This window comes from Lissotriton helveticus, chromosome 1_1 (assembly GCF_964261635.1).
Source record: "Lissotriton helveticus chromosome 1_1, aLisHel1.1, whole genome shotgun sequence".
Taxonomy (NCBI): Eukaryota; Metazoa; Chordata; class Amphibia; order Caudata; family Salamandridae; genus Lissotriton; species Lissotriton helveticus.
In genome coordinates, this window is record NC_136057.1 from 54991196 (window position 1) to 55012219 (window position 21024).

The window sequence follows — 21024 nt, forward strand, 5'->3', positions numbered from 1 at the left end:
CCGATTCCTGGAAAAGCACTAATATTATAGTTTTCCTAAAAAAAGGCAAATCCACACAAAAAAATGGGTTCGTACCGGCCAATTACGCTGGTTAATAGTGATGTAAAAATCTTCTCTAAAATCTTGGCAAATAGGCTAGCCGTAGTTATTAAGAAGCTAGTATCGCCGTTCCAACATGGGTTTGTCCCGGGAAGGGGCACGACGGAACACATCCGGCGTATATTCACGCTATTTGATTATACAAAGGTTTCAGGAGACCCTATGGCTGCAATACTACTGGATGCTGAAAAAGCGTTCAATAGGGTCTCCTGGCCCTTTTTATGGGCAATTATGGAAAGGAAAGGTTTGGGCAAGGATTTTAATGGAGCTATCAGATGTATGTATCAGTAACCCGTGGCTAGAATAGCTATCAATCAATCAATCAATCATGCCATTTGTATAGCGCACTACTCACCCGGGAGGGTCTCAAGGCGCTTGTGGGGAGGGGTATGCTACTCCTCGAACAGCCAGGTCTTGAGATGTTTCCTGAAGGCGAGATGGTCCTGTGTCAGCCGGAGGTGGATGGGGAGGGAGTTCCATGTCTTGGCTGCCAGGTAAGATAAGGATCTTCCTCCGGCGGTGGCTCTTCGGATGCGTGGTACGGCTGCGAGGGCGAGGCTGGTGGACCGTAGCTGGCGGGTGGGCGTGTAGAAGGTCAGGCGGTCGTTGAGGTACTTGGGGCCCAGGTCGTGGAGAGACTTGTGTGCGTGGGTGAGGAGCCGGAACGTGATCCTCTTGTCGACGGGGAGCCAGTGCAGGTTCCTCAGGTGGCTGCAGATGTTGCTGCGTCGGGGGACATCCAGGATGAGTTGGGCGGAGGCGTTCTGGATGCGCTGGAGTCTTTTCTGTAGCTTGGCTGTGGTTCCGGCGTAGAGGGCGTTTCCGTAGTCCAGTCGGCTGGTGACAAGTGCCTGGGTGACAGTCTTCCTGGTCTCGGTCGGGATCCAGCGGAAGATCTTGCGAAGCATACGCAGGGTGTTGAAGCACGATGAGGAGACGGCGTTGACTTGTCTGGTCATCGAGAGGGAGGGGTCCAGGATCAAGCCCAGGTTGCGTGCGTGGTCGGTTGGCTTGGGTGCGGTGCCCAGGGCTGGGGGCCACCAGGAGTCGTCCCAGGCGGAGGGCGAAGATCCCAGGATGAGGACTTCCGTCTTGTCCGAGTTCAGTTTCAGGCGGCTGTCCTTCATCCACTCAGCGACATCTTTCATCCCTTCGTGTAGGCAGGTTCTGGCGGTGTCGGGGTCTCTGGTGAGGGAGAGGATCAGCTGGGTGTCGTCGGCGTAAGAGATGATGTTGAGGTTGTGCTGGCGTGCGATGGCTGCGAGAGGTTTCATGTAGATGTTGAAGAGGGTGGGGCTGAGTGAAGATCCTTGCGGGACGCCGCAGATGACTTCGGTGGCCTCGGAGGGAAACGGGGGGAGGCGGACTCTTTGTGTTCTTCCGGCAAGGAACGAGATGATCCACTCCAGTGCCTTCTCTTGGATACCGATGTTGCTGAGGCGCTGGACTAGGGTGCGGTGGCAGACCGTGTCGAACGCAGCGGAGAGGTCCAGGAGGATGAGGGCCACTGTTTCCCCCTTGTCGAGCAGGGTCCGGATGTCGTCGGTGGCTGCGATGAGGGTGGTCTCGGTGCTGTGGTTGGCTCTGAAGCTGGACTGCGAGGGGTCGAGAGATCCGTTCGTCTCGAGGAAGGCGGTCAGCTGTCTGTTGACGATCTTCTCGATGACTTTAGCAGGAAAAGGGAGGAGCGAGATGGGGCGGAAGTTTTTGAGATCGGTGGGGTCCGCTGTAGGTTTCTTCAGGAGGGCGCTGATCTCGGCGTGCTTCCAGCTCTCCGGGAAGGTGGCGGTGTTGAAGGAGGCATTGATGATGTTCCGGAGTTGGGGTGCGATGGTGGAGTCGGCCTTGTTGAAGACGTGGTCTGGGCAGGGGTCGGTCGGTGATCCGGAGTGGATGGTGTTCATCGTGCGGGCTGTGTCTTCGGTGGTCACCGTGGTCCAGGTGCGAAGGGTGGCGGTGGGGGGCGTTGGTTCGACGGTTGGGTGCCTGGGTGGGGCGCCGAAGCTGTTGTGGAGTTCGGCGATCTTGCGGTGGAAGAACGAGGCGAGGGAGTCGCAGAGGTCTTGTGACGGAGTGATGTCGTTGGTGCCGGTGCTGGGGTTGGAGAACTCCTTGACGATAGTGAAGAGCTCTTTGCTGTCGTGGGCATTGTTATCCAGTCGTTCCTTCAGGGATTTCTTCTTGGTGGCGCGGATGAGCTGGTGGTGCTTGCGGGTAGCGTGTTTGAGGGCGGTCATGTTGTCGGTGGTCCGGTCGAGGAGCCAGGCTTTCTTGAGGGTGCGGCAGGTCTTCTTGGAGTCCTTGAGGTCGTCGGTGAACAGGATGCCTTCTTGCTTCTGGGTCTGCTGGGAGGGTTCTTTAGTGGCACGAGGTCGTCGGCGCAGGCGGTCAGCCACTGTGTGAAGTTGCGGGCTGCTTCGTTGGGGTCCGTTGTGTTGGCGGGTGGGCTCTGGCTGAGGGAGGTGGTGAGCTGGTCTGCGGTGATCTTGCTCCAATTCCTGTGAGGTACCTGTTGCGGGTGGTGATGGGTCGTGGATCTTTTGAAGCTGAAGTGGACGCAGCTGTGGTCGGTCCAGTGGAGTCCGGTGGCGTGGCTGAAGGTGATGTACTTGCTGGAAGAGAAGACGGGATCAAGCGTGTGGCCGGCGTAGTGGGTGGGGGTGTTGACCAGTTGCTTGAGTCCGAGGTTGGCGAGGTTTTCCAGCAGGGCGGTGGTGTTGCGGTCCTTGTTGTTCTCCAGGTGGAAGTTGAGGTCCCCGAGGAGGATGTAGTCAGTGGAGGGGAGGGCGTGCGGGTTGATGAAGTCTGTGATGTCTTCGCTGAATTGTGTGCGTGGTCCCGGGGGTCTGTAGACGAGGGTGCCTCTGAGGGTTGTCTTAGGTGTGAATCTGGAAGTGGAGATGTTCGGCTGTGGCGAAGGAGTCGTTGGCGTCGGTCGTGATGCGGATGGTGTTCCTGTGGACGATGGCGATGCCACCTCCGGTCTGGTTGATGCGGTCCCTCCTGATGATCTTGTACCCGTCCGGGATGGCGATGGCGATTTCGGGTGCAGAGGAGGCGTTCATCCAGGTTTCCGTGAGGAAGGCGACGTCCGGTGATGTAGCGTCGAGGAGGTTCCAGAGTTCCACGGCGTGTCTGTGGACGGAGCGGGTGTTGATCAGGATGCACTTGAGGTGGTTGCTGCTGGTGTTTGTCTTGGCGGGTGCGGGGAAGGTTCGGAGGCAGGTGAACTTGCAGGTGTAGCAGGTGAAGGGTCCGTGGGTGCGTCTCGGGGTGGCTCGGCAGCAGGCGTGGGTCCAGCCGGCATTGAGTGCGTTGAGAGTGGCGGCGTCATAGGTCAGTCGGGTCGTCTTGCCTCGGCGGGGAGGGCCAGGGGTCCTGGCGCTGGGCGCAGGCCAGGCGAAGACGGGCGCAGACGGGCTTACCTTTGGCGCACCTTCGGCGCTCCCGCTGTGCGGTCGCTCTGGGGGCGTCATAAGTAAGGAGCCGGGAGGGAGGAGCAGCTGGGTGGCGGGAGCGGGGCGGCGAATGGAATCACAGGGGGGCGGGGCCGCAGGGAGGCAGCGGCGGGAAATTCCAAGAAGCAGTGGGCAGCGGGAAATTCCCAGGAGCAGCGGGAAATTCCCAGGAGCAGCGGGCAGCGAGCGAAGGAATCTGCAGGCAGGAGGCGGCAAAGGCAGGCAGGAGCGGCAGCAGTGAGTGGGGAGACCAAGCCCTGTGGAGGGCTGAGCGGTCACACTCTGTGGTCCCCTACGGTCCCCTTAAGTAAGGAGCCGGGAGGGAGGAGCAGCTGGGGGGCGGGAGCGGGGCGGCGAATGGAATCACAGGGGGGCAGGGACGCAGAGAGGCAGCGGCGGGAAATTCCAAGAAGCAGCGGGCAGCGGGAAATTCCCAGGAGCAGCGGGGAATTCCCAGGAGCAGCGGGCAGCGAGCGAAGGAATCTGCAGGCAGGAGGTGGCAAAGGCAGGCAGGAGCGGCAGCAGTGAGTGGGGCGACCAAGCCCTGTGGAGGGCTGAGCGGTCATCAGCTATGATGGGCCACACATCTGATCTAATTAAAATTAGTCAAGGTACGCGGCAAGGGTGCCTCGACTCTCTGCTATTATTTGCACTCTAAATAGATCCTTTAATTAGAAAAATTGCGGAGAATGATAAGATAGAGGCCATCCATTCGATTGGAGGAGATACTACGATTTTAGTATATGCGGATGACCTAGCTATAATGTCAACTAACTAAGAAAGGGAAGCAAAAGATTTCGATAAAGTCTCAGGATATTATCTGAGAGAGCGCCAAACAGAAGTAAAATTTGTAGGGGTGTATCATATGCACAAGTAGTTAACACCCGCATATTTAGAGGATTTACTAATCGTGTTCAAATGCAATGTAGGGCTGAGAACTAATGTACTTGGTATTAGAATTACATGGAGAGCTAATGTTAAGAGTTTGAAAATCAATAATGCCGTTTTAACATAGAGATGTCGTTTGATGTGAAGTCTTTCATTAATAAGAGATGTGTTTTAATAGATCATCATTGTGACTCTAGATCTGCTTTATTAAAATTCATAGTTGTACCTTTTAAACGTGATAAAATTGCTTGAGATAGAAACATGTATTTTGCTTTAAATATGGAGGCTTAAAGAACGAAAGATATTGTTTATGTTAGGATGTTGGGCGCAGGCCTGATCGAAGATGCCTTGCTTAGCATTAAATCGTAGAAATGTTTTTGGAGAAAGCTGCCTTTAGCTAAAGTCAATTGCAAAATTAAGAAATTGTGAGCCGATTCACATGTATTCCTTTGCAGGTGCAGGACCAAGTAGATAGTGGAGTAGAAAGGCCCATTGTGTATGAGTGTTAGGATACTAGGCTCAGACATGGAGGAGTAGCCGAGGAATTTAAGGAAGCAACTTGAAGCGAAGGAGAGCCTGGGACCCAAGGACGTTTTAACGGACAAGGATGGAAAGGTGCCATAATGGAAAAATCTGAAAACCAACACCTTCGAGAGGGGCGTACCTGAAGGCGTGTTGTCCGCATTGTGGGGTTTTGTATTAGGGACAGCACCCCGAGGGAGAAGTTAGAGTAGATGAGCCGAGGAGCGAGAGGGAGCGGTTGACCAGGCAGAGAGCTTAGCTATGGCTGAGGAGTCTTTAGACTAAGTCGTAAGAAAGAGAGTGAACTTCTTTGGAAGGCGCCACTGCTGACACCTTTATTAGATTGGGCTATTGTTGAGTAGGGATATCACTTAGTATAGTGTAGGGACAGATTAACCTGAATTTATACTTTTTATCAATGCATACTAGAACTCAGGTTATAGCAATTCTTGTTAGCCTGATGATTCTTGAATTTATTCTTGTATTATTCCTGAGCTGTCTGAGACTCTTCCGTAGGGTTATGTTTGTATTAGTGCCTGTTTATCTTCTAAACCTTTTGCTGAGGTGTTTATACATTCAGTTGTTTTTGGCTTTGTAATAAATCTTCAAACTTAGTCCTTAGTCGGTGGTTCTTTGGGGGAAAGGCAAAGCCTTTCTTCACAATTTGGAGTGCCGAGAGGCTCGCTAGTAGGTCTTTTGCCTTATGGCCTGCAACCTAGTCCAACTACTAACTCTACCGACGCATAAAGCAGGCAACACATTGGATCTGATCTGTTCCAACCTATCTTCCATCCAGGTGACCCCCCCTACACCGGTTATTTGGTCAGATCACTTCCTTATCCCTTTTGAGATCAGTATTCCCCATTCCTTCAGAACCACCATCGCCCCAAAAACCGCAGGTAGAAACTGGAGCCGCATCACCCCCGATACTCTTCTGGACTATCTAAAAAACTCCTACCCTAGCCAGCTCCCTGACCTTGACCGAAAGATCGATCACTTCGATGCTTGGATCTGCCAGGCCCTAGATGCCCTAGCCCCTCTTAAACCCATTAAGACCTATCGGACCGCACCCTCAGCACCCTGGTATTCAGACGAGCTCCGGCAGAAAAAATCTGCCTGTAAGTCTCTCGAACGCCTTTGGAGACAGACCTTCTCTCCCGAAAGGAAAAGCACATACAAAACAGCACTCAAAGAATATCGGAGAATGATCGAAGAACATAAACGGGTCTTTCTAGCCGCCAGTATCACACAAGCTAGCAATAGTTCTAGAGAGATTTTCAACATTGTTCGCTCTTTTACAAATCCCAACGCTCTGACCCGAACTCAGCCCGCATCACAGTCATTATGCGACAAACTTTCACAATTCTTCGAGGATAAAATTGAGACCATTTATTCTTCCTTCCCCATCCCTAATAAAGAAGACTGGGAAGAGGCACCCTCCACTCTCTCGATGCCACAGGCTACCTTTTCCGAATTTTTAGCCATCCCGGAAGCAGACACCTTGTCCGAATTACTAAAATGTAAATCAGGTTCCCCCAACGACCCATGGCCTGCCATCAATATAAAAAACTGGTACCCCTTCTGAATCCCTTCCTGAACCTCATCTGGAACGACTCCCTCAGATCAGGCAGTTTCCCCGCTAAGTGGAAACACGCCTCCTTGGTCCCCATCCTTAAAAAACCAAATCTGGATCCGGATCTCCCCTGCAACTACAGGCCCATCTCCCTCCTGCCCGCCCCCGCTAAAGTTTTGGAAAAACCGGTTCATTCCCAGTTGGCGAATTTCATTGAAACCAACGGGTTACTTCATGAGTCCCAACACGGCTTCAGGTCGGGCCACAGCACGGAGTCGGCCCTTCTTGAAATGGCCGACTCGGTGAGGTGGACGCTCGACCGAGGGTCAAGGGCGGTGTTAGTGCTGCTGGATCTTTCAGCAGCATTCAACCCTGTCTCTCACAGGATCCTGCTGAGGAGGCTGGTGGACCTAGGCGTGGGCGGCACTGTGTTGAATTGGCTCACGTCATATCTCTCAGACCGTACACAGCAGGTCTTCACCCCTCCGTTCACTTCCACAGCCAGACCTCTCAAATGGGGAGTCTCAGAGGGCTCCTCTCTCAGCCTGCTCCTATTTAATGTTTATTTCACCCCCCTGCCAAAGCTGATCGCTCAGACAGGGATCAAATCCACTTCCTACGCTGATGACATTCAGCTTCTTTTCACTTTTGACTCCCCCTCTTCCTCTGCTTTTGATCCGCTAAAAACCTGCCTTAGGGACATCTCTAAGTGGATGGATGCCAACTCCCTTCGACTCAATGCAGGAAAAACGGAGATTCTGTTTTTTAATTCTCCATCCCCTCTGGACTCCAATTTATGGTGGCCAGAATATCTGAGCCAAGCCCCCACGCCGAAAGACTCGGTAAGAAACCTTGGGATCCGTTGGGATAACCACCTCAGCTTCAACGCCCAGGTACAAACAGTGACAGCCTCCTGCTTTGGCAAGATCAGGACCATCAAACGGCTTATTAAATATCTACCCGAGGACTGCCGTAAGACTGTGATCCAGACACTGATCATTTCACATCTTGATTATGCTAATGCCCTGTATCTAGGTATCACAGCAGGCCAATGTCAAAAACTCCAGATGGTCCAAAACGCCGTCGCTCGGCTAGTGGAAAGAATCCCCTTCAGACACCATATCTCTCCCCACCTCCGCAGACTGCACTGGCTGCCTATAGCCAAGAGGTGCATTTTCAAAGCTATGACGCTGGCTCACCGTGCCTCGCGGGGCATGGGGTCCGCCCATTTGAAAAACACCCTGCGGCCGTACACCAATCAAAGGGCTCTACGGTCCAACTCTCTTCTCCTCCTGGAAACCCCACGATTCAAACGCTCACGTGCAGGTGGAAAAACCTTTGAGGTCTTTGCCACTCAGCATTGGAACAAGCTCCCGTTGGTCCTACGTTCCTCCCAAACAGAATTGTCCTTCCGCAAGTCCCTGAAGACCCACCTATTCTCCCTTTAACATACTTCTGTGCCCTCCACTTTGAAAGATCTCAGCGCCGGGACGCCCCGTTGGGGCAGCTGTGCGCTCTATAAAATACACAAATAAATAAATAAATATGGTCGGAGGGGTCGTCCAGATGCATATTAAGATCACCTAGTACGGTAAAATTAGCAGAGGTTAGGGCTAAATCGGAAACAAAGAAGGGAAGTGAGTTGAGAAACTGACCTAAGGGACCAGGGGGATGGTAGAGTAGCAGGCCCGAGAAAGAATTGGTAGATGAGAGTTCTAAGGTGAAGATGATGCTCTCAACGTCAGGTAAATCCTCCGTAGAAGACCGGCAGCAATAATTATCTTTAAAGATAATAGCTAGCCCTCCGCCTCTTCCTGTCTTGCGATCCACTCTGTGTATTAAGTACCCTGACTGCAGGATCTGGATGATGGATGGATCAGCTTCATCCTGCAACCAGGTCTCTGTCAGGAATAAAATGTCAGGTATGAGATCTTCAATGAGGGAGCAAGTCGCAGTGAGGGCAATTGGTGGGACTGTTAGCGAGGGTCAGTGAGTGTAGACATTTAGTGACCGAGACTCCATGCAGGTTTATAGTATCTGGGCGTTATAGGTAAGAGTTGGTTGAAAACTGCCAGGGTTCATGGCCCCTGGTCCCGGCCGGGAGCGGAAGGGCACAGATGGGTTTGCCTTTGGCGTGCCCGCTGCGTGGGTCTGCTGCGCGTCCTACCTGACATGCGCCCGAAGTAGTCCCCTCATGCCTCCACACTAGACCTCTGACTGGGTGTAGAACTGGGAGACCGGAAGTACCACTCCTTCCTTCCCTGCCCTCCGTTAAATCGGCACAGACCACGCCGTGACGGATCGGGGCAGGAGGAGATGCACAGATTCTAACAGTGAGTGAGTTTTAAAACCTTTTCTCTTTTAAAAGTGCAGATTACAACATGCAGCGCGTAAATGCCAGTTAGAAGTTACCATGCGTTACAGCAGCTCCCGACAGACTATGCCACTGTCTGTCTCTGACTTATTATTATAATTAGTATTATTATTATTATACTTTTAAGTTGCCAACCTTGTGGCACCACCAATGCAGTCGAGTGTGCTTGCGATCTACAGAATGTCAGAGATGAGCAGCGTTGTAAACTGAGAGTCTTGAGACACTGGCGCTCCCTAGCAGACACTATATCCTACCTGACATGCAGATGCAGGTGAACCCTCCAATGCGGTCCACGCAGCTGGCGTTATTCTGGCACGGCATGGACAGGCACTCGTTAATGTCGGACTCACAGCGGGGACCCGTGTACCCCTTTCCACATTGGCACTGGAAGGAGCCCTGTGTGTTTACACACTTTCCAAAGTGCTCACAGGGATTGGCACCTAGAAACAAGGAGAAAAGACGACCTGATGAAGGAGGCAGCAACTTCTTTCATCTCTACAACCAAAACAATGGCACCCTCCAAGGAATGACCGTCTGCCCTCTTAAACTAATCTCTGAACACTCACCTGGACATGGCAGGGTCACTCTGGAGGGCCTTTCATTGATTAGCTAGCGGTCTTTGACCCACATATGAGGCTCTCAAGGGATGGGGACCTGGTACGTCAACATCTTGTCTGCCATGAAGCAACAGGCACTGCTCAAGTTCTGTGGGTAAGTTGGCGAAGGGGTCCAATCAATGAATGAATGATTGTGTTGCAGATCTGGTATCTACGATTCCCTATACAATTTACAGATGAAGGATTACCTTCAGGACTGAAGTTCAAAACTCTTCAAATCATACCTGCACATACTATGAAGCTGTTTAAAACCCACACAAGATATGTTGGCGTCTTCCCAATCTGTGCCACTCATTCAGCCGTTCTCTGGCTCAACACTATGAAGTACACGATTCTGGAAACCCAAAAACAGCCGATGTTACTGGTGTACGTCTGCTCCCCTGAAGGATGTCTCTAGAGTCAAGGAGCAGCAGTCTTGCACTGGATGGGGCTTCAATGCTACAACATCACCACTCCACAGCAGATAAAATACAGTACTGTGGACACAACATCTGCAGGACCTACCAACGCTTCCAACAGACATGCACTGCTCTAATGAGAGACAGACCAGCTAAAGGTATCCTAGTCCGTAACTGGGCTACCAACCTTCCAGAATGAATACACCTCTACCTTCAACCTCAAGAGCATTCTTCTCACTGATGGACGCTGCTACATAAAGTTAGTAAGACTCTGGTGCTAAGGCATGCATGGATGGGTGAGGATGGTCCTTCTGCTCTTTGGGGTCAGCAAGGCCAGGGCCGGAGACAACTCAAAGCCTTGAAAACAAGCAGATCAATTCCCATAACTGTCTGCTTCAAGAGCCATGGCAAGAACTCAAGCTGTCCCTACACTATGAGTTTCACTTGCCAACTAAATGCCATGAATACTTCGGATAGCGGTACGAAGATCAACACATATCCATACTTCTCATTAGAATTACCTTTTTTGCACGGCGTAAACCAGAGCCAGCCGAGGGAGAGCTGCTCCGAGGGTGACCACCTTAACTTACCTATGGAGCACTCATCAACATCTTGGTCACAAGCACTGCCAGTGAAGCTAGGAGGGCAGTAGCAGATGGCACGGCCGTTCACTGGGTTGGTGTCACATATTTCATTTTCGTGGCATGGGTTACTGATGCATATATCGTCCAGGTGGCAAAGCAGCCCTGGAAGATTGAAAAAATAAAAGCTCATAACTGAAGTAGTATAAAATCCATCATAGCTCTAGACGCCGGTCACAATTCCACCTGCTAGGAGAGTGATCTAAGAAAAGAGACATTTTTCTATGAGTAACTTAGCTCCACGAGGCTCCCAGAGTCTCCCCGAGGCTCTACTCACCAGTCTTCCCCATTGGACACTCGCAGTAGAAAGAAGCCACTCTGTCATGGCAGGTGGCCCCATTGAAACAAGTGGCAGACGCACAGTCATCAATGTTCTCACTGCAGCTCTTGCCAGTCCAGCCATTCACACAGACGCAGGTGTGGCCACCGTGGGTATTGTAACATGTCCCACCGTTGTGGCACAGATTGGGCTGCAGCTGGCATTCGTCCACATCTTCTGTGCAGAACTGACCTAATAGTTATGAGAATGAAGGAAAGAGAAGGTTAAAGTCAAATATAAAACTAACCATCATCTAGTAGCGAGAATCTATTCACAAGCTACAACTTGTGGGTTTACCCATTAAATGAAGAAGTGGCACAGCGTTCCTGTAGAATTCAGGACTTGGAACACTTGTTACGCCTTGCACAGTAGGGAATGTGAAATCCAGAGCACCAGAACGTTTAACCCGTCCCGTGCTAATGACAGAACCACTCCGTCACGAGCGACGGGCGCACTGTGCTCATGACGGAGTGGTTCCATCACGCCGCGGCCGCTCCGCCCACGCGGCATCAATTCCCCGCCTGCGTGGGTGAATTAATGAGCGGGCGGGCCATGACGGAACCAGTCCGTCATGAGCACAGCGCGCCCTTGGCTCGTGACGGAATGGTTCTATCACAAACAAAGTGGCGCCGCGCAAACCCCTCCCCCCTAGCACCGCGGCGGAATTACTGCCGCGGCCAAGGGGTTAAGCAGGGCTTCAAGGGGCTTCACAGTAAGTTGAGGGACCAGACCTCCCTAAAAGTCTCAATATTACTAAGTTGTCCTCGTTCTTAAGCTTCTGAATAAGACATGGAAACACTCTCCCTTTCTGTGAAACAGACTCGATTGTGCTGTGCCTGTTTGGCTCACAGCTCTCACTTGGGGGACCATCTATCTCATGTGGCAGCCCCCTGAACGAGAAGCTTCTTCTCAAATCTGGTTCACTGCAGGTTCTTGGACAGTGTATCTATTTCATATCACCCTACTCCTGCACAACGCTATGGGAAGGGGTGCAAAGCATGAAGAAGCATGTGCTGGTGTTGTGGGTAAAGAGAAGGGGTCAGGGTCTAACCAAAAATGACTCCTCACCCTTCAAACCCTTCTTACCAGTCAACTCCGGAGCACACCGGCAGCTGTAGGTGTTCACCCCGTCCACACAAGTCCCTCCGTTCCTACACTTATGGCCTGGACAGTCGTCAACGTTGATCTCGCAATTCTGGCCACCGAACCCTGAGCAGCACAAAAGAGGAACAGCATGTTAGAAAGTGGTAGTAAAGTAAATAGTAAAGTAAATATCCCAATGTTATGTCTGATCACAATCCATTGGTGATAGAAATAAATATCAAGCTAGAATCCTCACAGACACGATGGACATTTAATAGTGCTCTATTAAGTGAAGAAGAGAACATACAGCACTTTGAGGAGTGGATTCCTAGGTTCATTGGAGAGAATTTAGGAAGTATCAATATAGGCTTAGTATGGGATACATTAAAAAGCAGGGGTCAGAGGAGAAACCTCTAAGTATGGCTGGGAGGCACAAAGGAAGGATACAATCTTGTCACAAACCCTGTATGAGGAATTAGGTAAAGCAGAAGCCGACTTAATTAAGGTAGTGTCTGAAGGGGAAGAATCGGAGACAGCCCAATCAAAGATTATTATTGCTAGATCTGCCATTACTGAGATATCTATCAAGAAATCGACTGGGAAGTATATGGCGTGGCGGAGCAGGGTTTATGAGAATAGTGAGAGGGTGGGTCACCTACTTGCTGAACGTACGAGGGAGAAATAGTACAAACTCGGATCAGTGAAATTAGAGACCCTAGCATAGGTATGGTAAGTGAGCCTGAAGCCAACCTTACTGCATTTCAAAAATGTTATCAGGGATCAAGAAGTTGAGGATTATTTAAAGGGGCACATTTTTGATCAGTTATCCCTTGAAGAGAAAGATAGCTTATGTGCGCCATTTACAATGGATGAATTAAAAGCAGCAATAGATTCTATACCATTGGGTAAAGCCGTGGGAACGGATTTAATACCATGGGAATTTTATAAAAAGTTTAGGATACAGATTTTGGCACCCATGCTGGAGGTATTTCGCAGAGCACAATCAGATTTGTTGGCACCCGATTCCTGGAAAAGCACTAATATTATAGTTTTCCTAAAAAAAGGCAAATCCACACAAAAAAATGGGTTCGTACCGGCCAATTACGCTGGTTAATAGTGATGTAAAAATCTTCTCTAAAATCTTGGCAAATAGGCTAGCCGTAGTTATTAAGAAGCTAGTATCGCCGTTCCAACATGGGTTTGTCCCGGGAAGGGGCACGACGGAACACATCCGGCGTATATTCACGCTATTTGATTATACAAAGGTTTCAGGAGACCCTATGGCTGCAATACTACTGGATGCTGAAAAAGCGTTCAATAGGGTCTCCTGGCCCTTTTTATGGGCAATTATGGAAAGGAAAGGTTTGGGCAAGGATTTTAATGGAGCTATCAGATGTATGTATCAGTAACCCGTGGCTAGAATAGCTATCAATCAATCAATCAATCATGCCATTTGTATAGCGCACTACTCACCCGGGAGGGTCTCAAGGCGCTTGTGGGGAGGGGTATGCTACTCCTCGAACAGCCAGGTCTTGAGATGTTTCCTGAAGGCGAGATGGTCCTGTGTCAGCCGGAGGTGGATGGGGAGGGAGTTCCATGTCTTGGCTGCCAGGTAAGATAAGGATCTTCCTCCGGCGGTGGCTCTTCGGATGCGTGGTACGGCTGCGAGGGCGAGGCTGGTGGACCGTAGCTGGCGGGTGGGCGTGTAGAAGGTCAGGCGGTCGTTGAGGTACTTGGGGCCCAGGTCGTGGAGAGACTTGTGTGCGTGGGTGAGGAGCCGGAACGTGATCCTCTTGTCGACGGGGAGCCAGTGCAGGTTCCTCAGGTGGCTGCAGATGTTGCTGCGTCGGGGGACATCCAGGATGAGTTGGGCGGAGGCGTTCTGGATGCGCTGGAGTCTTTTCTGTAGCTTGGCTGTGGTTCCGGCGTAGAGGGCGTTTCCGTAGTCCAGTCGGCTGGTGACAAGTGCCTGGGTGACAGTCTTCCTGGTCTCGGTCGGGATCCAGCGGAAGATCTTGCGAAGCATACGCAGGGTGTTGAAGCACGATGAGGAGACGGCGTTGACTTGTCTGGTCATCGAGAGGGAGGGGTCCAGGATCAAGCCCAGGTTGCGTGCGTGGTCGGTTGGCTTGGGTGCGGTGCCCAGGGCTGGGGGCCACCAGGAGTCGTCCCAGGCGGAGGGCGAAGATCCCAGGATGAGGACTTCCGTCTTGTCCGAGTTCAGTTTCAGGCGGCTGTCCTTCATCCACTCAGCGACATCTTTCATCCCTTCGTGTAGGCAGGTTCTGGCGGTGTCGGGGTCTCTGGTGAGGGAGAGGATCAGCTGGGTGTCGTCGGCGTAAGAGATGATGTTGAGGTTGTGCTGGCGTGCGATGGCTGCGAGAGGTTTCATGTAGATGTTGAAGAGGGTGGGGCTGAGTGAAGATCCTTGCGGGACGCCGCAGATGACTTCGGTGGCCTCGGAGGGAAACGGGGGGAGGCGGACTCTTTGTGTTCTTCCGGCAAGGAACGAGATGATCCACTCCAGTGCCTTCTCTTGGATACCGATGTTGCTGAGGCGCTGGACTAGGGTGCGGTGGCAGACCGTGTCGAACGCAGCGGAGAGGTCCAGGAGGATGAGGGCCACTGTTTCCCCCTTGTCGAGCAGGGTCCGGATGTCGTCGGTGGCTGCGATGAGGGTGGTCTCGGTGCTGTGGTTGGCTCTGAAGCTGGACTGCGAGGGGTCGAGAGATCCGTTCGTCTCGAGGAAGGCGGTCAGCTGTCTGTTGACGATCTTCTCGATGACTTTAGCAGGAAAAGGGAGGAGCGAGATGGGGCGGAAGTTTTTGAGATCGGTGGGGTCCGCTGTAGGTTTCTTCAGGAGGGCGCTGATCTCGGCGTGCTTCCAGCTCTCCGGGAAGGTGGCGGTGTTGAAGGAGGCATTGATGATGTTCCGGAGTTGGGGTGCGATGGTGGAGTCGGCCTTGTTGAAGACGTGGTCTGGGCAGGGGTCGGTCGGTGATCCGGAGTGGATGGTGTTCATCGTGCGGGCTGTGTCTTCGGTGGTCACCGTGGTCCAGGTGCGAAGGGTGGCGGTGGGGGGCGTTGGTTCGACGGTTGGGTGCCTGGGTGGGGCGCCGAAGCTGTTGTGGAGTTCGGCGATCTTGCGGTGGAAGAACGAGGCGAGGGAGTCGCAGAGGTCTTGTGACGGAGTGATGTCGTTGGTGCCGGTGCTGGGGTTGGAGAACTCCTTGACGATAGTGAAGAGCTCTTTGCTGTCGTGGGCATTGTTATCCAGTCGTTCCTTCAGGGATTTCTTCTTGGTGGCGCGGATGAGCTGGTGGTGCTTGCGGGTAGCGTGTTTGAGGGCGGTCATGTTGTCGGTGGTCCGGTCGAGGAGCCAGGCTTTCTTGAGGGTGCGGCAGGTCTTCTTGGAGTCCTTGAGGTCGTCGGTGAACAGGATGCCTTCTTGCTTCTGGGTCTGCTGGGAGGGTTCTTTAGTGGCACGAGGTCGTCGGCGCAGGCGGTCAGCCACTGTGTGAAGTTGCGGGCTGCTTCGTTGGGGTCCGTTGTGTTGGCGGGTGGGATCTGGCTGAGGGAGGTGGTGAGCTGGTCTGCGGTGATCTTGCTCCAATTCCTGTGAGGTACCTGTTGCGGGTGGTGATGGGTCGTGGATCTTTTGAAGCTGAAGTGGACGCAGCTGTGGTCGGTCCAGTGGAGTCCGGTGGCGTGGCTGAAGGTGATGTACTTGCTGGAAGAGAAGACGGGATCAAGCGTGTGGCCGGCGTAGTGGGTGGGGGTGTTGACCAGTTGCTTGAGTCCGAGGTTGGCGAGGTTTTCCAGCAGGGCGGTGGTGTTGCGGTCCTTGTTGTTCTCCAGGTGGAAGTTGAGGTCCCCGAGGAGGATGTAGTCAGTGGAGGGGAGGGCGTGCGGGTTGATGAAGTCTGTGATGTCTTCGCTGAATTGTGTGCGTGGTCCCGGGGGTCTGTAGACGAGGGTGCCTCTGAGGGTTGTCTTAGGTGTGAATCTGGAAGTGGAGATGTTCGGCTGCGGCGAAGGAGTCGTTGGCGTCGGTCGTGATGCGGATGGTGTTCCTGTGGACGATGGCGATGCCACCTCCGGTCTGGTTGATGCGGTCCCTCCTGATGATCTTGTACCCGTCCGGGATGGCGATGGCGATGTCGGGTGCAGAGGAGGCGTTCCTCCAGGTTTCCGTGAGGAAGGCGACGTCCGGTGATGTAGCGTCGAGGAGGTTCCAGAGTTCCACGGCGTGTCTGTGGACGGAGCGGGTGTTGATCAGGATGCACTTGAGGTGGTTGCTGCTGGTGTTTGTCTTGGCGGGTGCGGGGAAGGTTCGGAGGCAGGTGAACTTGCAGGTGTAGCAGGTGAAGGGTCCGTGGGTGCGTCTCGGGGTGGCTCGGCAGCAGGCGTGGGTCCGGCCGGCATTGAGTGCGTTGAGAGTGGCGGCGTCATAGGTCAGTCGGGTCGTCTTGCCTCGGCGGGGAGGGCCAGGGGTCCTGGCGCTGGGCGCAGGCCAGGCGAAGACGGGCGCAGACGGGCTTACCTTTGGCGCACCTTCGGCGCTCCCGCTGTGCGGTCGCTCTGGGGGCGTCATAAGTAAGGAGCCGGGAGGGAGGAGCAGCTGGGTGGCGGGAGCGGGGCGGCGAATGGAATCACAGGGGGGCGGGGCCGCAGGGAGGCAGCGGCGGGAAATTCCAAGAAGCAGTGGGCAGCGGGAAATTCCCAGGAGCAGCGGGAAATTCCCAGGAGCAGCGGGCAGCGAGCGAAGGAATCTGCAGGCAGGAGGCGGCAAAGGCAGGCAGGAGCGGCAGCAGTGAGTGGGGAGACCAAGCCCTGTGGAGGGCTGAGCGGTCACACTCTGTGGTCCCCTACGGTCCCCTTAAGTAAGGAGCCGGGAGGGAGGAGCAGCTGGGGGGCGGGAGCGGGGCGGCGAATGGAATCACAGGGGGGCAGGGACGCAGAGAGGCAGCGGCGGGAAATTCCAAGAAGCAGCGGGCAGCGGGAAATTCCCAGGAGCAGCGGGGAATTCCCAGGAGCAGCGGGCAGCGAGCGAAGGAATCTGCAGGCAGGAGGTGGCAAAGGCAGGCAGGAGCGGCAGCAGTGAGTGGGGCGACCAAGCCCTGTGGAGGGCTGAGCGGTCATCAGCTATGATGGGCCACACATCTGATCTAATTAAAATTAGTCAAGGTACGCGGCAAGGGTGCCTCGACTCTCTGCTATTATTTGCACTCTAAATAGATCCTTTAATTAGAAAAATTGCGGAGAATGATAAGATAGAGGCCATCCATTCGATTGGAGGAGATACTACGATTTTAGTATATGCGGATGACCTAGCTATAATGTCAACTAACTAAGAAAGGGAAGCAAAAGATTTCGATAAAGTCTCAGGATATTATCTGAGAGAGCGCCAAACAGAAGTAAAATTTGTAGGGGTGTATCATATGCACAAGTAGTTAACACCCGCATATTTAGAGGATTTACTAATCGTGTTCAAATGCAATGTAGGGCTGAGAACTAATGTACTTGGTATTAGAATTACATGGAGAGCTAATGTTAAGAGTTTGAAAATCAATAATGCCGTTTTAACATAGAGATGTCGTTTGATGTGAAGTCTTTCATTAATAAGAGATGTGTTTTAATAGATCATCATTGTGACTCTAGATCTGCTTTATTAAAATTCATAGTTGTACCTTTTAAACGTGATAAAATTGCTTGAGATAGAAACATGTATTTTGCTTTAAATATGGAGGCTTAAAGAACGAAAGATATTGTTTATGTTAGGATGTTGGGCGCAGGCCTGATCGAAGATGCCTTGCTTAGCATTAAATCGTAGAAATGTTTTTGGAGAAAGCTGCCTTTAGCTAAAGTCAATTGCAAAATTAAGAAATTGTGAGCCGATTCACATGTATTCCTTTGCAGGTGCAGGACCAAGTAGATAGTGGAGTAGAAAGGCCCATTGTGTATGAGTGTTAGGATACTAGGCTCAGACATGGAGGAGTAGCCGAGGAATTTAAGGAAGCAACTTGAAGCGAAGGAGAGCCTGGGACCCAAGGACGTTTTAACGGACAAGGATGGAAAGGTGCCATAATGGAAAAATCTGAAAACCAACACCTTCGAGAGGGGCGTACCTGAAGGCGTGTTGTCCGCATTGTGGGGTTTTGTATTAGGGACAGCACCCCGAGGGAGAAGTTAGAGTAGATGAGCCGAGGAGCGAGAGGGAGCGGTTGACCAGGCAGAGAGCTTAGCTATGGCTGAGGAGTCTTTAGACTAAGTCGTAAGAAAGAGAGTGAACTTCTTTGGAAGGCGCCACTGCTGACACCTTTATTAGATTGGGCTATTGTTGAGTAGGGATATCACTTAGTATAGTGTAGGGACAGATTAACCTGAATTTATACTTTTTATCAATGCATACTAGAACTCAGGTTATAGCAATTCTTGTTAGCCTGATGATTCTTGAATTTATTCTTGTATTATTCCTGAGCTGTCTGAGACTCTTCCGTAGGGTTATGTTTGTATTAGTGCCTGTTTATCTTCTAAACCTTTTGCTGAGGTGTTTATACATTCAGTTGTTTTTGGCTTTGTAATAAATCTTCAAACTTAGTCCTTAGTCGGTGGTTCTTTGGGGGAAAGGCAAAGCCTTTCTTCACAATTTGGAGTGCCGAGAGGCTCGCTAGTAGGTCTTTTGCCTTATGGCCTGCAACCTAGTCCAACTACTAACTCTACCGACGCATAAAGCAGGCAACACATTGGATCTGATCTGTTCCAACCTATCTTCCATCCAGGTGACCCCCCCTACACCGGTTATTTGGTCAGATCACTTCCTTATCCCTTTTGAGATCAGTATTCCCCATTCCTTCAGAACCACCATCGCCCCAAAAACCGCAGGTAGAAACTGGAGCCGCATCACCCCCGATACTCTTCTGGACTATCTAAAAAACTCCTACCCTAGCCAGCTCCCTGACCTTGACCGAAAGATCGATCACTTCGATGCTTGGATCTGCCAGGCCCTAGATGCCCTAGCCCCTCTTAAACCCATTAAGACCTATCGGACCGCACCCTCAGCACCCTGGTATTCAGACGAGCTCCGGCAGAAAAAATCTGCCTGTAAGTCTCTCGAACGCCTTTGGAGACAGACCTTCTCTCCCGAAAGGAAAAGCACATACAAAACAGCACTCAAAGAATATCGGAGAATGATCGAAGAACATAAACGGGTCTTTCTAGCCGCCAGTATCACACAAGCTAGCAATAGTTCTAGAGAGATTTTCAACATTGTTCGCTCTTTTACAAATCCCAACGCTCTGACCCGAACTCAGCCCGCATCACAGTCATTATGCGACAAACTTTCACAATTCTTCGAGGATAAAATTGAGACCATTTATTCTTCCTTCCCCATCCCTAATAAAGAAGACTGGGAAGAGGCACCCTCCACTCTCTCGACGCCACAGGCTACCTTTTCCGAATTTTTAGCCATCCCGGAAGCAGACACCTTGTCCGAATTACTAAAATGTAAATCAGGTTCCCCCAACGACCCATGGCCTGCCATCAATATAAAAAACTGGTACCCCTTCTGAATCCCTTCCTGAACCTCATCTGGAACGACTCCCTCAGATCAGGCAGTTTCCCCGCTAAGTGGAAACACGCCTCCTTGGTCCCCATCCTTAAAAAACCAAATCTGGATCCGGATCTCCCCTGCAACTACAGGCCCATCTCCCTCCTGCCCGCCCCCGCTAAAGTTTTGGAAAAACCGGTTCATTCCCAGTTGGCGAATTTCATTGAAACCAACGGGTTACTTCATGAGTCCCAACACGGCTTCAGGTCGGGCCACAGCACGGAGTCGGCCCTTCTTGAAATGGCCGACTCGGTGAGGTGGACGCTCGACCGAGGGTCAAGGGCGGTGTTAGTGCTGCTGGATCTTTCAGCAGCATTCAACCCTGTCTCTCACAGGATCCTGCTGAGGAGGCTGGTGGACCTAGGCGTGGGCGGCACTGTGTTGAATTGGCTCACGTCATATCTCTCAGACCGTACACAGCAGGTCTTCACCCCTCCGTTCACTTCCACAGCCAGACCTCTCAAATGGGGAGTCTCAGAGGGCTCCTCTCTCAGCCTGCTCCTATTTAATGTTTATTTCACCCCCCTGTCAAAGCTGATCGCTCAGACAGGGATCAAATCCACTTCCTACGCTGATGACATTCAGCTTCTTTTCACTTTTGACTCCCCCTCTTCCTCTGCTTTTGATCCGCTAAAAACCTGCCTTAGGGACATCTCTAAGTGGATGGATGCCAACTCCCTTCGACTCAATGCAGGAAAAACGGAGATTCTGTTTTTTAATTCTCCATCCCCTCTGGACTCCAATTTATGGTGGCCAGAATATCTGAGCCAAGCCCCCACGCCGAAAGACTCGGTAAGAAACCTTGGGATCCGTTGGGATAACCACCTCAGCTTCAACGCCCAGGTACAAACAGTGACAGCCTCCTGCTTTGGCAAGATCAGGACCATCAAACGGCTTATTAAATATCTACCCGAGGACTGCCGTAAGACTGTGATCCAGACACTGATCATTTCACATCTTGATTATGCTAATGCCCTGTATCTAGGTATCACAGCAGGCCAATGTCAAAAACTCCAGATGGTCCAAAAAGCCGTCGCTCGGCTAGTGGAAAGAATCCCCTTCAGACACCATATCTCTCCCCACCTCCGCAGACTGCACTGGCTGCCTATAGCCAAGAGGTGCATTTTCAAAGCTATGACGCTGGCTCACCGTGCCTCGCGGGGCATGGGGTCCGCCCATTTGAAAAACACCCTGCGGCCGTACACCAATCAAAGGGCTCTACGGTCCAACTCTCTTCTCCTCCTGGAAACCCCACGATTCAAACGCTCACGTGCAGGTGGAAAAACCTTTGAGGTCTTTGCCACTCAGCATTGGAACAAGCTCCCGTTGGTCCTACGTTCCTCCCAAACAGAATTGTCCTTCCGCAAGTCCCTGAAGACCCACCTATTCTCCCTTTAACATACTTCTGTGCCCTCCACTTTGAAAGATCTCAGCGCCGGGACG

The 21024-nt window shown here is 52.0% G+C and overlaps 1 protein-coding gene across 1 annotated transcript in view; it reads right to left on the bottom strand.

The window, feature by feature from the left end:
* Window positions 1–21024, bottom strand: part of LOC144758201 (uncharacterized) — a 122315-nt gene that overhangs the window by 82015 nt on the left and 19276 nt on the right. The window contains exons 6-9 of the mRNA XM_078646416.1: window positions 11976–12098; window positions 10848–11081; window positions 10520–10675; window positions 9169–9354 (exon numbers count right to left, since the gene is read on the bottom strand). Of these exons, the coding sequence (XP_078502542.1) occupies window positions 9169–9354; window positions 10520–10675; window positions 10848–11081; window positions 11976–12098 (699 nt within the window). The remainder of the gene's footprint in view (window positions 1–9168; window positions 9355–10519; window positions 10676–10847; window positions 11082–11975; window positions 12099–21024) is intronic.